We start from the raw sequence: 17,735 nt of genomic DNA, 5'->3' as shown, positions 1-17,735 counted from the left end.
ATCTAGTGTGGATGCATATACTTAACTATTATGGAATTGAATTCTGGCTCGCCGTACCTTAAGATGACGCTGCGTGCATTTGATATCTTTTTTGCTCTTAGCTTTGCCTATTAGTATGCTCGCTTTATCAATTAGTTTATACAGCTTGTTACATAATTTAACCAAGAAATCACGAGCGGTGAAATTTAACCTTTATTTTAAAACTCCCGCTTCGGGTATCAAACTTTATATAACGTCTGGCAACACTTGTTCCTAATGTCAGCTTTAGCTTTGACACTTGACAGTTTTGACGTAACTGTAATCATTTTCATTTTGTTTGATTTGCTGCTAAGATTTGCTGGATCATTTTATTTTGTAATTTCATTCCAATGCGTGACTTACTAAGATCTGTTGCATTTAATTTCGAAAGCTAATTAAGCGATGGTATAATTAAAAAATAAACTATTCAAGTATTTGTAGCTACAGTTTGCACATGCGGTACATACTTCGCGGGTGGTTATATTTTTAGTATCGACATAATGATTTCTTCATTGTTAATTGTGATATTTACATTTACAACTATGGGCTATGCAGAAGAAAGGGTAATATATGCTGCTGTAATATATAGACATGGTGATAGAACTCCTGTGGATCCCTACCCTACAGATCCTTGGAAGAATGAATCTATTTGGCCCGTAAAATTTGGGCAGCTCACGAATACTGGTAAAAAGCAACATTATGCGTTAGGAAAATGGTTGCGAAAAAGGTATGCGGTAAGTTGACACCTTTCTTTATATGCAATAATATTCGTAAACAATCCTTGAAACATGTAATTGAAGAACTGTATGCATTCCTTTATGGTATGAAATAGAACCTATGTAGGTAGGAAAAGCCCCTTATCGGTTAGGCAGTTATATTGTTAAATGAATTTCTGATAACTTCAATTTGTAATTAAAAGGCTATTTTATAGAGCTTAGTTATCCATTTATGTGGGTGACTGGTCTGCATAGGTTTTTTGTTTTAATGTAAGAGGGTGTGCAAAGTTCATTTATGTTAAAGTACCATTATTTTCACTTTCTATATTATAAATTAATGTATTTCTTCCTTCTTGTTTAGTATGTCGGTTGGAGTGTAGCAAAGGGTCTGCAAGGCTTTTGGGACTTAGAAAATTTTTCATAAAAAATAAAAATTTTTGAAAATGCCTAGTTTTTCATTTCCATCGTATAGAATACCTAAAAATAAGACGAAAACCATCTCAAGTCCCAAAAGCCTTGCACACCCTTTGCTACACACTAACCAGTATGTCCACTAACTTATTTGCCACATCATTCATTAGGTCATTTTCTTTACAGAATACATATAAAAAAATAAAAAATTTCAATAACAACAATTTATGTAGTTGATTTACTTCTATACTGTGCTACAATACTATACTTGACATGTCATTTGTATACCAACTGGAAATATAAGGAAAACCAGTATATTAAATAGTTATATATATCTGAAACCATGTCACATCTTCATGATTCTCAAACCTCTTTTAAGTGAAAATGTGAAAACATTCCTAAGCCTTCTTAACTTCAAAATATTCACAGGCAAGCTGAGACCTCAATTGAATCTGTGGGATTGTTCAATAGAGTTATCACAGCCCTGGTACATAGAAGGCCTATGACGGAACACAACAGTTTTTAGTCAGTAAGAGTCTGACACTCCCTCACCGCTGCTATCCCACAGAGGGAGTAGTCATTTGACGATGTTGATAAAAAGACCTCAATTTAATTTGTCGGGGAATTTTAATAACAAATCGTACATATTTTCACTTAAAGGAGAGATCTTCTTTAACAAACATTATTTATAACAATTGCAATTTCCATTGGTGTATTTAATTTTCATATCATCATTCCAGCATTTACTGTCAGAGGACTTTGATCCTTCTGAAATCTATGTTCGGTCGACTGACGTGGACCGTACCCTTATGTCTGCTCAAGCGAATTTAGCTGGTGAGATTGCATCCTAAGGGAAGTCTCATATCTGACGGAAAATGCATCGAGAGCATTGTAAATGTACATTGACATACTTACGCATCATCGGTTAGGTGTGAACGATTGAATGTTTAATCGTATATTTGTTTGTTTATGTGACACATGTTCCGTCAGATATGAACCTACCCTAATACCCTATACATATATGTTCATATGTGAACATTCTGTTTGTAACCATTACTAAAATCTTTATTTACAGGTATGTACCCACCAAGCAGGAAAAGCAGATGGGATATGGAGTTAAACTGGCAACCGATACCAGTACATACGGTGCCGGAGAAAGAGGATGAAATCCTTGCCATGAAGAAACCATGTCCTGCGTATGATAGAGAATTAGATAGGCTGACCTCTTCCAAGCCATATAAAGACAAACTGAGCAAATATCAGTATTTAATGAAGTAAGTAAATAATTTGCTGTGTTGAAATATTTTATGCTGCCTTTTTGGAATTTACTGATGCAAGTTAATCTCTCACTCTTATTAGCGTTGCAATTCTATGAGAATTCGAGTCAGCGCACAATACTAAATAATTAAGTGTATTGTAGCAAAGTCAGAAATTACTTAATGAACATAATTCTATTCACTGCTGCGCGTCAGCTGTAATATAATGCAAAACATTTACATAAACTTTTATTCAATGACCTTAACGTTTTGCTTTTCAGCTACCTTTCAGCATATACTGGTATGAAAGTGAAAGACTACTATGAGATTGATGACATTTACAGCACTTTATATATTGAGTCATTGTATAACTTTACTTTGCCAAACTGGACTCAATCTGTGTACCCGGATAAAATGCGAGAACCAGCTTGTTACAGGTTTGTCTCTTTTATTATGGATCTTGACACAGTGACACAGTTAGTTAATCCTTCATCATTATCTGCCTTTTTTTAATTGTCCTACTGCTGGGCACAGGCTTCGCTTTACACAAACAAGGATTAACCATTACGCTTGTCCAGAGCGGGTTGGTGAACTATAGTCCAAGTTTCCTCAAGATGTTTTTCTCCACCTTCAGTCCTTACCACTATCTCTGTCTTTCTGCCCGTTTATCGCGCTATTTTTACCCAGTTTTACCCATTTTATTTTTTACCCACTTGTGTGAAGCAGTTGCCAGCCTTGGGATGGAAACCTTTAATTTTATTTCCCATTTCCTCTTCATTATGTAGTTAAAAAGCCTTGTTAGTAGTAATCTCTGTAATAGGCATTCTATTCGAACCTTTATCTGGTTGTTATTTATTATAACTATTGGTGACAATATCCCCTTATCGTAATTGTTATGTTATATGTATGTCACATATTGATTGTTTATCTTGTCTTTATCGGTTCTCATTTTGTGCTAGTAATAATTAGAAAACGCATACAAAAATATTACTATGTTGCTGAGGAGTTTGTAGCCCCACTTCTTCCCAGCAAAATCACATAGGAAGTCGTGAAAAGTGGGCGGATTGGGGGCTGTCTTTTTGAATTTTTTTGACGTTCGAGATATAAAAGATTTTTGAGGATTTAGTTTGATTAAAATAATCCTTGGACCTTACAATTTTATCCCCCTTTTAAACATCTCTCATTTCATTTTGATGTACCTATGTAATGTGATGTTAAAAAAACGATTGCTTTTTGCATGAATGGTTATCTAACATCACATACTTGTTTATACATACACATGTTTGTTTCACATTTATGATTGTGGAGTGTGATGTAATATACTTATACAATAAGAAATGGTTACAGGCTAGTTTAACCTCAGAAAATAGTTAAAATAGAAATACAGTACTATGACATCATCATCTTCCGAGCCATTTTCCCAACTATGTTGGGGTCGGCTTCCAGTCTAACTGGATGCAGCTGAGTATCAGTGTTTTAAAAGGAGCGACTGCCTATCAGACCTCAACCTACTTACCCGGACAACCCAATAACCCTTGGTTAAAATGGTGTCAGATACTGGCTTCTGATTACCCATAACGACTGCCAAAGATGTAATACTACGGTACTTTAATAAATGCCATATATTATTTTCAGCTTCACAACACAGACGGGGTCGCCGCTCCTAGCCCGGCTGAAAGTGGGTCCACTAATCAAACACATAGGGGCGCATATGTTGACCTCTTTGTCAAGAAATAATAAGGGTCATAAAGTACTAATATTTAGCGGCCATGACCTCACTGTGGGAAATGTGCTCAACGCGTTGGACCTTTATGATGGGAACTGCCCCGTGTATACCTCGACGGTACTGATAGAATTAGTGACCAGTAAGTGTGATTTATTTTTATTATCGAGAAGTCAGTAAGACTTCTAAAAATGCTAAAAAGCAAAAAAAAACTGTGTTAGGTGCATTGGCCTAGAAGTCGGTGGAGAAATAAACATAGCTGCATCTACTAGACACTGACTTCTAGGGCGATGCACCTAACAGTTTTCTTTTTCAGTGTTTTTAGAAGTCTGTCATATTTTTTGTAAAAAAAAAATATATTTCTAGCTTAGTAATAATCTACATATTCCCGCAAATATTAAAAACCTTTTTTTTTTAATCACTTTCTGTGTAATTTTCTTGCCACATGTATTTTGTATCTAATTAACACTATTTTCTGTATATTCCAGAAAATGGCTCGGACGATCATTTTGTAAGAATCTCGTACAGAAACTCCGTCGATATTGTTGAGCCGAAAGTTCTTAAAATACCATACTGTGGAGAATATTGTCCTATTGAGCGATTCCTCAAGCTATATGAGAATCTTCTTAATGTCAACTGGGACGAAGAATGTAGAAGCAAGGTAAATATATTGTTGCCTGTGGGTAGGTACGGTCAAAGAAAAATAATGTTTATTTGTTTGTACCCTAAAAGCTCAAGAAGTAAAGTACTGATTTGGAAATAAATCACTGTTAGGCAGCTACACTATACCTGGGTAGATACTATAGTAAGATCTGCTAGATAGAAACAGGTGGAATGCAGACATGGGTATAGCCAGCTGTGGTTTCAGGGTGGGGCAACATTCTAAGTTTTGTACCTAACTACCCACATTCTTACCTCAGTTCATTTGATCTTTTTCGTTATTTAGTTCTTCATTAGTCGTTGTATGCAACAATAGGATATGTAACGCGACTTTTTTTAGTTTGGAGATAAAGAAATCCTGACACATAATAATACAGGCTAGTGAGTGTGTGCGCGAGTTTTTTGTTAGTTTCTGATTGAGGCTTCAAAAAGAAAATAATATTTTAGCCTTGCGTATGAATAACCAACGACTGAATGCTTGAGCAGAAACTTCTTCATTCGTTGTGCGATAGGAAGAAAAAGTGCACCTGTAGGCCTAATTCTCTCTGTCTAGACATAGTTGGGAGTTATAATTCTAAACCCCTTACCATACCCACACATTTGAGATTTCTCAACGGAATATAAATTATAGATATTTTGTTTTTAGGTTTGGTTCTGTAGCGCGTTGCGCGCTAAGGTACCACCAGGATCCTTAAATGAAAATCTTCACTAACATTTATTCTTGCATTTATTGAGCACATTCGCAGAATTGAAAATTAGGTATCAAAAGCCTATCTCTTTTATTTTAAAAGATTAATTTAAATGTTTGTCCGCCTTTTGCACTAGCATTAATTAAAAATAGACATTAAACCTCTTCAGTACCTCCCAAGTCTGAGCTAGGTGGGGTGAGTGCCCCACCCTGCCCCGCCCTGGTTACACCCATGAATGCAGACAAACATACTCAAAAATACAAATAAAGTAAAGGGTCTAGCTAGGGCAAAGGTATCAACTCTCAAAACCCCTTTGTAGCTACTTTTCAACGACAGTTTTTTAAATAAAGAAGACCCATAATGAAACACTTTGATGGCCTCTCGATCACATTTTTTTAAATTGTCTATTATTTTCAAGGGATCCTGGGGACCGTTTATGATTGTGGACCCTTGATGGGGCAAAAAATCTAACGTAAATGTGCATATTATATTGAAGACTTATGAAGGTCAAGCATAGGTACCTTCTAATATTTCCATACGTCTTGTATTTATGAAGTACTACTTATTTCTTTAGTACTGTAGATGTAGCAGTATTTCGGAGAAAATTTGTGGAGTAGAATTGGCGTAGAATACGTTTTGACAAAATAGAGTTTCTACAGAAATGTTGTTACACAAAACTGAGTGAGTCATTCGTGTGTATGTAGGCACACACACGTTTTCTTTGTATGCATAAGCTCGGGAGCGCTCAGAAGTGGCCGAGTCGCCGAGTCATACAAAACTAATGTGCATGTACCTACATTTACCCACACAAGTATGACTTACCCGCTTTCTTGAGATAAAACATCTATACAAGTGTTATTATTGTTTTCAAATAATATGTTTTCATTTCAGTTTCCTGCATTGCTCGCTGGTGCGTTCATCATCGGCCTGTGTTTGTTCGTGATGATATATATTTCTCACAGAATACATTTTGCTCGAGTTTACAATCGGTACAGGTCAGTATCCATTAAAATAACGTTTGTCTAAAGAAGCGTTTTAACTGATTTCAAAAAGATGAGGTTCTCTATAAAATTCGACTATGTACCTATATTTATTTCCATTGAACATTGAAGTCAATTTGCCAGTCTTGAATGGGTGTAATTGTTAGCGCCATGTAAACGACGCCATGTCAACCTGCGACGTGCTGCGCGCGCCGCTGGACTTTGGCTGTCACATTTTTTGTCATTGAAGAAAAATTTTCTTTTCGCTTTTTATTTGTCTCAATAAATTGTATACGATTATATTATAATAAACGATTATAATAAACGAATATATGCGTATCAAACATGGACCATCGAGCCGCATGAAGCCTCGCATCGAATCGAGCATCGAATCAGCAAGAAACGGTCAGGCCGGTCGTTCCTGTTCTTCCTATCCTTTCTTTTGTGTCTAATATCGTGCTGTATTTCAGAATTGCAGTTCGTAAACCTACCAATATGTGCAGTATGTGGTGCCTGTCAACTTGTATTTCGCTGTTGGTGTTTATGCGTGAGTAACCGTCTCTTTGTGAACCGCCAAAATGAGTGACGAGGAATACGGTGAAAGTAATTGTTCAAATGTAGGTGATCTCAAAAAACAAAGGGGTTCTTTGAAAAGGCGATTAACGTTATTTGAAAAGTATATTAGCAAGTACGAAAATGTAACATTATCCGAACGACAGCAGGCTGAACTTAGTTTACGAATGGAGTCGGTTACAAATGTGCTTACGTCTTTCAATAGAATTCAAGATAAAATCGAGCAATTAATAGATGAGGTTGAGTTAGACAAACAAATTGAGTATAGAGAAGCTTTTGAGGACCAATATTTTAGTATTATGGCAATTGCCAAATGTTTAACCGATGTTGCAAAAGTTTCAGGTAAATGTGATAATTTACAGTCTATGCCAAATAAAAGTTCAATTAAACTACCTCAAATTATCCTCCCCTCATTCGACGGTTCGTATGATCACTGGCTCGAGTATAAAAATTCATATTTATCTATGATAGATAAGCGGACCGATTTAGATTCAATTCAGAAGTTCCATTACCTAAAGTCTTCGCTTACGGGTTCCGCACTCCAAATAATAAGTGCATTGGAGTTCACTGCAGCCAATTATACTCACGCATGGGAGCTTTTGGAAAATAGGTACCATAATAAACGATTGCTTATTCACAACCATGTCAAATCTTTGTTTACTGCACAATCTATCAACAAAGAATCTCCTTCGTTAATTAGGAAATTGATCGACGTAGTTTTACGTAACTTGCGAGCGCTCAAATCTCTCGACGAACCGACGGACACCTGGGATACTTTAATAATTTATATTATCGTATCGAAACTCGATTCAGCTACTGAGCGTAAATGGGAGAACCATAAGGGCACGATATCATCGGATTTTAATAAAACTAAAATAAAATTAGATGATTTATTGAATTTCTTACGTAATCGGGCTGACATGTTGGACATGATTCATAACAATCATACTCGAAATACGAATAACAAGCCTATATAGTAATACGTCTGAGGTCAAAAAACATACTATATAGTGCCGCTCATACACCGCAGTTACATAGTTTTGTGTCCACGTGTAACAATAACAATACGATTAAACCCGAAAAATCGAAGAATGTTTGTGTTATGTGCGGTGAAAAGCACGCATTGTTTATATGTTTTAAATTCCTTAATTTAACAGTTTTTGACAGAATTAAATTTGTTGATAATACGAGGGATTTGTGTCGTAATTGTTTACGAACAGGTCACACAATATCAGAGTGTTTGTTTGGGCCATGCAAGCAATGCAAGGATAAACACAATACTTTATTACACAAGGATAAAATCCATGTTATTGCATCGGTGCCGGCAGCTTCAACGGCGAGTGTTGATAGGGAGCCGGTTTCTGTCGTTTCATGTGCTTTGAATTTTGTAGACAACACCAGTGCCTCGCCAATCGAAAATGCGTCTTGTGTCTCAGTACCACAAGTGTTAATGTCGACCGCGATAGTTGAGGTTCTTGGTGGTGACAACAAATACTATACGGCTCGCGCACTAATAGACGGTGGTAGTCAGAATTCTTTCATTTCGGAAAGGCTCTGCCAACGTTTAAACGTATCATTAATACAGTCCACTATACAAATTGCAGGTGTGGGAAAGTCGGTTTCACACTGTAATAAATTATGCGATATTACCATGCGATCAAAAACGAGTAACTTTAACATTCAATTGCAATGTTATGTTTTGCCGAGCATTACAACGAGTTTGCCGGCATCTCATATTTATTACGACACACTCCTCATCCCAGACAACGTATGTCTCGCGGACCCCACGTTCAACATTCCATCAGAAATCGATTTGCTGATTGGTGCTGATGTTTATGGGGATTTATTGGAAGCGGATAGAATTCGATTATCAAACGGTCCATACCTACAAAACTCGAAGGTGGGTTGGCTAATTTCAGGTCCTATATTTACAACCAACTTACGCGCTAATAAGGTTCATTGTTATTTCACACAACAGTCGAATGTTGATACACACTTACGTAAATTTTGGGAGCTAGAAGAAGTTGTAAATTCGGGTTCGGTATTAACCGAAGAAGAACGTCAGTGTGAGGAATATTTTATTAAAACCACTACACGAGATAATAGTGGCAGGTTCTCAGTTCGAGTACCATTGAAGGAATCAGCTGATGTTCTCGGTGATTCATACGAGAGGGCAAAATCACGCTTCTTGTCATTAGAGCGGAAATTAGATAAATCCCCTTCGTATAAAAGGTTATACAGTGACTTTTTACGGGAACATAATGACCTAGGGCATATGTCTAAAATAAACGAATACGCATGGCCGCATTATTTCCTACCACATCATGGGGTATTCCGCGAGCACAGCAGTACAACAAAACTTCGTGTAGTGTTTGATGCTAGTGCCGCAACCACATCGAATAAGTCGTTAAATGACATACAGATGATAGGCCCTCCTCTCCTAAACGACATATTTTCCATTTTACTTCGTTTCCGGCAGTATAAATATGTTGCCAGTGCTGACGTGGAGAAGATGTATAGGCAAGTGCTTGTTCAGCCCGATCAGCGTGACCTACAACTAATTTTATGGCGGGAAACCGCATCGGATGAATTAAGCGTATATAGACTTAATACTGTGACATACGGAACGGCGTCTGCTCCTTACTTAAGTATGCGCTGTTTGCGTCAACTAGCACTAGACACGGATGATAAAATTATTGCCAGAGTAATAAATGAGGATTTCTTCGTCGACGATTTAATAACAGGAGAAGACGACCCTCAAGTGTTGTTGAATATATGCGAAAAAACGTCAGAGATTTTAAAGTCTGCTTGCTTTCCGTTAAGAAAATGGACATTCAATTATGATGTAAACAAAGAAGTATTTAAGGAGTTATCGAGCGGTGAACACTGTCAGAATAAAACACTCGGTTTAGGATGGCAAGTAGATAAAGATATGCTTTATTTTACCACCAACGTAGAAAATACGTCAAAGGTCACTAAACGAACAATGATGTCTGTGATATCACAAATCTATGATCCGTTAGGTCTTTTAGCGCCGACAATTATTATAGCAAAAGTATTGCTTCAGAAGTTATGGCTTTGTAAAATCGATTGGGATGATGCGGTCCCAACCGATATTGAATGTTTGTGGAACCGATTTATTCAAAACCTGTCGTCTTTACAGAACATCCGGGTCCCTCGTTAAGTCATGAGTGAACATGTACTTAATTGCGAATTACATATTTTCACTGATGCGTCACAAAATGCGTATGGGGCTTGTGCGTACATACGCACGTACTCGGATCAATCATCGGTATCAGTCAAATTATTATGTGCAAAGAGCAAAGTGGCCCCCGTAAAAACAGTGTGTACTATTCCGCGGCTTGAACTTTGTGGTGCTTTGCTCGGCGCGCGGCTATATCGTAAAATTTTAAGTTCGTTAAGGCTTACGTTTACAAAAGTTTACTTTTGGACAGATTCCACCATAGTCATGGGCTGGATTAGAATGCCTCCTCATAATTTAAAAACGTTTGTCCAAAATCGAGTGTCTCAAATAAACGATCTTACGGGAGACGCGATTTGGTTGCATATTAAAGGCACAGATAATCCTGCAGATATTGTGTCGAGGGGCCTCCACTTAAACGAACTCCAAGACAATGACCTGTGGTGGCACGGGCCAGCCTTTTTACAGAGCCATGACATTGAATGGTCAAATAATGTTGTCATAGATAATGCAAAGTTGCCCGAATTGAAGGTTCAACATGCGAGTATGGTGTGTAGTAATCAGAATAGTGATTGCTTAGTAGATTTTAATAGATTTTCTTCATTCAATCGGCTGCGTCGAATGTCAGCCTATGTACTCAGGTTCATCGGTAACACACGTGTTAGTAAACAAGACCGAAAAACCGGTTCCTTATCTGTTATTGAGTTGGACGCTGCAACTATTATGTTAGCACGGCTTGCACAACTGCAATCGTTTAATAGCGAATATAGCGATTTAGATAAGAAATCGGTTGTAAAATCTAAAAGAATACTAGGTTTAAATCCTTTTCTTGATGAATTTAAATTAATACGCGTTGGCGGAAGGTTGAGTAACTGTAATTCTTTTAATAACAACAAGAAACATCCTATTCTGTTGTGTAGTAAACACAGACTGACTATGTTGATATTTGCGCATGAACATAAACAGTTATTGCATTGTGGGCCTCAGCAACTCTTGGCTTCTGTGCGTGAGACTTGGTGGCCACTTGGTGGGAGAAACCTAGCTAGGAAAACTGTCCACGATTGTGTCACTTGCACGCGACTTAAGGGAAAAATTGTACAGCCTCTCATGGGTAATTTACCCGCTGAACGCCTGGAAGCTGGGTTCCCCTTTATGCGTTGTGGGGTAGACTATGCGGGTCCAGTGATGATATTGAATCGAAGAGGGAGGGGTGCAAGTCTCACTAAAAGTTACATATGCTTGTTTGTTTGTTTATGTACCCGTTCCATTCATCTTGAACTAGTTACAAGTCTATCAACGAAAGATTATATACTTGCTTTGAAACGTTTTATATCCCGGAGGGGTAAACCAGCTGAAATTATGTCGGATAACGCAACAAATTTTGTAGGTGCTGAACGAGAATTTGTTTCATTCATTGAAAATAACAGTAGCGATATTGATGATTTTACTTCAAATAACAACATTAAATTTAGTTTCATTCCTCCGTATGCTCCTCACTTTGGCGGTTTGTGGGAGGCAGGGGTGAAATCGTGTAAGCACCACCTGCGACGCGTAATCGGTTCAGCTAATCTCACTTACGAGGAACTCAGTACGGTATTGGCACAAATTGAAGCCATCCTCAATTCCCGACCCTTAACCGCCCTGTCCACTGATCCTAACGACCTCCAACCCCTCACACCAGCCCATTTCCTTATCGGCCGGCCATTGACTGCTCCAGCCTGCAGAGATCTGACTGAAATATCGATTCATCGGTTAATGCGCTACGACGTTATTGGGCAGATGAGGCAAATATTCTGGAAACGATGGGCGAAGGAATATGTGGCGGAGTTGCAGACGCGCACTAAGTGGAAAACTCGTCAAGATTCTCTTGCGATCAATCAACTGGCTTTGATAAAAGACGACAACCTGCCGCCACTAAAATGGAAGTTAGGGAGAATCATACGAATGTATCCTGGAACCGATGGGATCTCAAGGGTGGCCGACCTACTGACGTCATCGGGCATCACACGTAGGGCATTCTCGAAAATATGCCCCCTGCCAGTATCACCATAGCAGACGATGTGTCTGCTAATTCGGAATGCTGAAAATGTTGGAACCGGCTGTTTCCAAGGCCGGGGCCATGTTAGCGCCATGTAAACGACGCCATGTCAACCTGCGACGTGCTGCGCGCGCCGCTGGACTTTGGCTGTCACATTTTTTGTCATTGAAGAAAAATTTTCTTTTCGCTTTTTATTTGTCTCAATAAATTGTATACGATTATATTATAATAAACGAATATATGCGTATCAAACAGTAATGTTGTTTGAAAAATCCTTCCAGTTAATGCTGAAGCGAGTCCTAATTGTTCGTTAGGACTGGTGTTACACTGAATAATTCGTTACTCAATAGAATCCTATATTATAAAGCTGAAGAGTTTGCTTGAACGCGCTGATCTTCGGAATTCGAAAAAAAAAAACTCGATGTTAGCCGTTGTCTGCGCTGGGGAAACCGCAGACAGAAGCCAGTTTTACTACATGAGTGAAAAAGTGTCTCATAAGTTTATTTTCTTTTTTTTTCAGAAAGAACTTGCCCTACACGGGTATCGAGAACGCCGCGTTGACACCAATCAAATCATAGAATCCTAATTGCTTACTTTTAGATTTAATTTTTATTATTAATCGAGTATTTTTATATTGTATGTACCAAAAATTGTAATACGGTTTTTAGTGAATTGTTTGTACGTGGTTGATTGATATTAATTTGGTTTGTATAATAATGGTATTACGAATTTGCATCAGAATCATAAAAGACGCTATGAAGTTCTTAGGGACATATCACACTAGCGAGCGGACGTCTTGTAGTGTAGGTATTGGTCCGTCTACAACGAATTCACTGCGAATACGGGGCGTGGTCGTTGCGTATGCGATACTTATTCGCGCTGCAGCTGACGAACCACTAGTGTGATTGAGCCCTAACTATTCTATTTAAGGACCTATGCATGCCACGTCTGTGAAACGCACTGTCCATGGCTCTTATCCTGCAGAGCGTCTTATTGTCATTTTTGTGACGACACACGCGCGTTTTAAAAACGTGAGCGGCATAGGCCCTATAGTAAATATTTGTTACAGTGCCAATAAACTGTGACTCTTTTCAGGTTTGCTAATCATTTTTCTTTCAATTCTTATTCTTTTTTAATTAGGGTGAGTCACACCATTTGGCAATTAGACAACTGAAAATATGTAGTTCGGTTAGCGTTGTAGTTAAATGGTGTAACCCACCGTACCCAAGTCTTTTTTACCTTAAATGAACTATAATCAAAAGAAACCATAGGGAGACCACATCTAGTCTTCATATTTTTGTATTTTTCTTATAAGCGTTAAGTACATGCAAAATCTATTTTTAATACCTAGATACTTATCAATATATAAAATCGAATCCGTATTCTTGTGAACAGAATTATTAAATGATTTAAGATTAAGGTGTTTTTTTTTATTAAGTTACTACCTATCTATAATTCGCTGCTAATAAAGAGAGACAAAAATTGTTTGATTGTTCAAATTTGTTTGTCCCTACTAGATACTACTGTACTATTACGATATACCTAAGGTATGTATACCTTCACGGCCCTTCTCAACCATAGGGTTCTCTCCACAGGTAGAATTGTATTTAGTTTCATGCAGTACCTCGAGAAGAACTCCCGAAGGTGCTAAGGGTCCTATCGTAAGCACCCGTGACTACTCTGTTACTACGTAGGTAGGTGTACCCAGGGTATCTTATGGGGATGGGGGGTATCATGGGCAAGAATTTTGGAGTGGGAATGGTTCTATTGGATTCCAGGCTCTGAACAATAAAAGCGTAGTCCTTTTTACTCCGCAAATCTCAGATTAATAGATGAAACCCTAATGACGTTGCTACACTTGTACCATCCGAAACGATATTACGACTCATGTCCATCCTACATTCTACATGGGAAATACTTTCAATTTAGTCGCACTTTTTGACATTGTTGAGGATATTGTACAGTAATAAACTTTCAGTCTTAAGTATTTTCATGAAAGGACATTGCCAAGGTTTGAACCGAGGCCGAGGGCTACCTAGACCTGCGTTTTTGAAGTTATGATATTTTGGTCTTCTTCCAAAAACTTTTGAATATTTTCCAAAGTTTTTATAACATTTTGTAGATCTCATCGACATACATATTTTGGTACCTACTCTACTTTTTGCGTACCTTTAAAATTGGCGACATATGGCCAGAGTTTTACTATCGCTAAAAATCCTAACTACAACTTTTATACACGATTGAAAAAATATTATATAGCAACTTTGAAACCGGAGTGTGTATCCGACCAGTGATTACGTTACGTTCTGCGTGCTGAGTATTTATTTTGTCTGTGGTTTTTAGTTGTCAAATGAGAATGAAGAGTTTTGGGCAGGCGATTATTACAAAACTCAATAATTAATCGTGAAAATTGTTTGTGAACTATCGTAGTAATATAAAGAGACTCTTATATTTTTTGTGATGGGATAATTTATTATATGGACTAAGTGCAGTGCGTGTTATTGATGTGTTTACGGTTTGTTTTGTAGTTATTAAGTCACGTCTACTTCGCTAAACCTAAGTCTTGGCTTGCGTAGTCTAGGATGAAAATAATTATTGTTCCAGTGAAATTAGTACCAAGTTACTTGATTTTGTTCTAATAATCGAATAGTCACTTTTTTGAAGTGCAGTGTATCGGTGGCCACATCTAGTAAAAGTCGAAAAAAGTTTTACCCAATGCAGTACAAATTATTTTCTTACTGAAGTAATTTCTGACCTAACAGTAATTTCACAAATTTTATGGAAAATTTGAAATACTTGAGAAAATATTAAAGTACCCTACAATAATTGACTAGTGCAAAGTAGGTACCTGTGATTCCCCTGAGAGGTAAGTTTTAATACCTATTTGTAGTTTCCACTAGGTACTTTTGATTTAGGAGCGTAAAAACGGTTTTAAAAAGAAATGAAGACTACGACTGTGCCAAGTAAGTCCATTTAATACTAACTTAAGAAGTGAGACGCAATCTAGAAAAACAATCTGCTGAGCTTGCAATACTATCCATAGTTATACTATTATCTAGACACCAGCTGTTTTCCCACAGTTTCACCCATGTCCCGAAGAAACTGCCAGTACCAGGATAAAATATAGCCTTTGTTACAATTTATTCGGGTTTGCAAAGTATTTCCTAGAAGATGTCAAGTGAAATTAGAGGACCAGTTTCTTTTATAGCTAGAAGAACTTTCTACCATTTTCATAACTAGCTGTTGCTTGCAATCTGCCGCCCCCAGCAGAACAACCTATTACCAAATGAGATTAGTTTTCGAAATTGGTCCAGTAGATTCAGAGACAACCCCTTTAAACTGTTTAACTTCTACTCGAGCCCAATTATGTTATGTTTGGCTAAACCCATTTTGATGTGGTTTTTAGCATAGTGTTTGTCAGACTTAGATGGTATGGGTGCTTTGATTAAGCTACACAACTATTTGACAAAATAATATATTCTGTGAACAACCACTTGAGTTGGCATACTACGTCTGCAGGATTGCTCAAATGAGTTACCGCAGCCCTGGTACATAAAAGGCCTACAAAGGAATATAGGAATAAATAGGATTTTTAGTGAAAGTCTGACACTCCATCACCGCTGCTAACCCACAGTGGGAGCTTTTTTTTTTTTTCTTAGCCCGTACTGTCCCACTGCTGGGCAAAGGCCTCCCCATTTTGTCTCCACACCTCTCGATCTTTTGAGACCTCCCACCAATCAGGGTTGTAGGCATCCAGGTAATCCCGCCATCTCTTTCGGGGCCTACCCCGCCTGCGATGACCATCCTGTGGCAACCACTAGGTGACGATGTTGGCCCATCTGTCAGGATGCATTCGGCTGACGTGACGTGATGATCTTTACCATTGTTTTAAAAAAAAGGTGGCAAACTACATTGTCTCCATTTAATATAAGTGTTATTAAAAAAAAAAACATTCACTTTATTCAGAATGAGTCATACTATCATTTTGATGGTTAACTTTATGTCTAAATCTATCTGTCTGAACCATACTTCAAGTAAAAGTTTAAGATACATTTAAAGAATGGAAAGTATGTTTGTAAAATGCTAAAAGAGACTCCAAGAATTGGAATAAGGGCTGTAGGTTTATGGTTACCCGAAAGAGTTCCATATTATGCAAGTAAATACTAAGAGGATGGTACAGTAAGGTTTTATTCAGTAGGTATTTATCACAATGTTGCGTAATTCATATATTACTCATTATTATATTATAAATTAAGTGGTTATTTAAGTCACTTTGAAGTGTAACTGCAGATTAACATGACTGTTTTCACAACTATGGCTTTTCACAGGCCTACTTTTATAAATGCTAACGTTGCTCTCTTATTAAAAAACGACTGAATATGAATTTTTCAAAAACTTGTCAGTATTTAATATTAGAGCCATAAAATATCTACCAGGTGCAGAAGCTAGTTTATAATTATCACCATAGACAATATTTTCTTAACGTTTTCACTACATTTATGCTACATCATGTGAGGTTGGCAATCTCATAAAATAGTTAGCTTACATCAATGATTCATTTTTTTGTCTTCTTTATCAATGAAAAACTACATATAAGGGATCTTGGCAGGATGTAGGTCTTAACTTATTTATGGGATGGGATACATTGCAACATTGTTTTCTCCAAAATTCTATATCTGCAGTACCTTCTCTTCTTCCTTGCTCTCTTATCTCATGCCATCTTCTAAATAATATGAAAACTCTGCTGATACTTTGCTAAATATAACTTATCAAGTAATATCACGTGAAAAAGTGAAAATTAAAAATACTTGTATGAATATGCACATATGTAGTTAAACTGCTGTTGGTCTGAACATAATATACTTGTTTTTAAGTTGTCGATCTGAGAAATAACTTGATTACTTGATTCAGTTATGAGCAAAAAAAACTGTTACTTTGAATGATATTAATGTTAGGTAGGTACTTAAATAACAGGATAAAGTTAGTATATACCTACTATTACTTCACATTAGTCATAAAACTCATTACTTTAGGCAAAAAATACTAATGCTCGAATTTTAAGTAAATTTATATGACAATATTTTTTTTTAATTTCGCCATTCTACATGTATGGCAGTAGGCTTATCTGAGAAGTTCACTGTAAGCAAAATACTATGTTATTATTATTATTATAACAGGGCAAAATTAGTGCTTACTATTATTTCCACGCTAACTCATCGTTCATGTAAGTGTATCCGAGTTACTGCTTATTGCGCTAAAAACAATGCGTGTATCAAGTGCTTTAACAGTTGTCTTAGATCATTCAACCAACTGGAACGATACGCCCACAAATCTCTATGAGGAAAAAGTATGAATTACGTGCGGGCAACGCAACAGGCAGTTACTCAAACATGCTTTTACGATCACATTGTTACGCATGCACGAGATAAAATTGATCAATTATAGCATTAACTTATAAACTTACCCATA

At 37.2% G+C, this 17,735-nt stretch overlaps 3 protein-coding genes across 3 annotated transcripts in view; all 3 read left to right on the top strand.

Moving 5' to 3' along the window:
* Positions 1 to 303: 303 nt before the first annotated feature.
* Positions 304 to 13,685, top strand: LOC124645102 (prostatic acid phosphatase). Its single transcript, XM_047184845.1, has 8 exons — positions 304 to 752; positions 1,886 to 1,979; positions 2,221 to 2,419; positions 2,683 to 2,838; positions 4,037 to 4,266; positions 4,613 to 4,785; positions 6,365 to 6,468; positions 12,787 to 13,685. The coding sequence occupies exons 1-8, from the start codon at positions 519 to 521 to the stop codon at positions 12,842 to 12,844; spliced, it is 1,248 nt and encodes a 415-aa protein (XP_047040801.1). The 5' UTR covers positions 304 to 518; the 3' UTR covers positions 12,845 to 13,685.
* On the top strand, positions 10,214 to 12,524 carry LOC124645101. Its single transcript, XM_047184844.1, has one exon. The coding sequence runs from the start codon at positions 10,214 to 10,216 to the stop codon at positions 12,278 to 12,280; it is 2,067 nt and encodes a 688-aa protein (XP_047040800.1). The 3' UTR covers positions 12,281 to 12,524.
* Positions 13,686 to 14,597: 912 nt separating the features above from the next.
* LOC124644741 overlaps positions 14,598 to 17,735 on the top strand; it is a 112,311-nt gene continuing 109,173 nt past the window's right edge. Inside the window, exon 1 of the mRNA XM_047184235.1 lies at positions 14,598 to 14,781. The gene's annotated coding sequence lies outside the window, so the exon portion shown is untranslated. The remainder of the gene's footprint in view (positions 14,782 to 17,735) is intronic.

This window comes from Helicoverpa zea, chromosome 31 (assembly GCF_022581195.2).
Source record: "Helicoverpa zea isolate HzStark_Cry1AcR chromosome 31, ilHelZeax1.1, whole genome shotgun sequence".
Lineage (NCBI taxonomy): Eukaryota > Metazoa > Arthropoda > Insecta > Lepidoptera > Noctuidae > Helicoverpa > Helicoverpa zea.
Note: the sequence above shows the minus strand (reverse complement) of the source record. Positions and strands in the feature narration are given on the sequence as shown.

Coding starts and splice junctions, on each gene's coding strand:
- LOC124645101 (XM_047184844.1), top strand. CDS start 10,214: ATGAGTGAACATGTACTTAATTGCGAATTACATATTTTCACTGATGCG.
- LOC124645102 (XM_047184845.1), top strand. CDS start 519: ATGATTTCTTCATTGTTAATTGTGATATTTACATTTACAACTATGGGC. Junction 753..1,885: donor GGTTGCGAAAAAGGTATGCG/GTAAGTTGACAC, acceptor TCATCATTCCAG/CATTTACTGTCAGAGGACTT. Junction 2,839..4,036: donor CGAGAACCAGCTTGTTACAG/GTTTGTCTCTTT, acceptor TATTATTTTCAG/CTTCACAACACAGACGGGGT.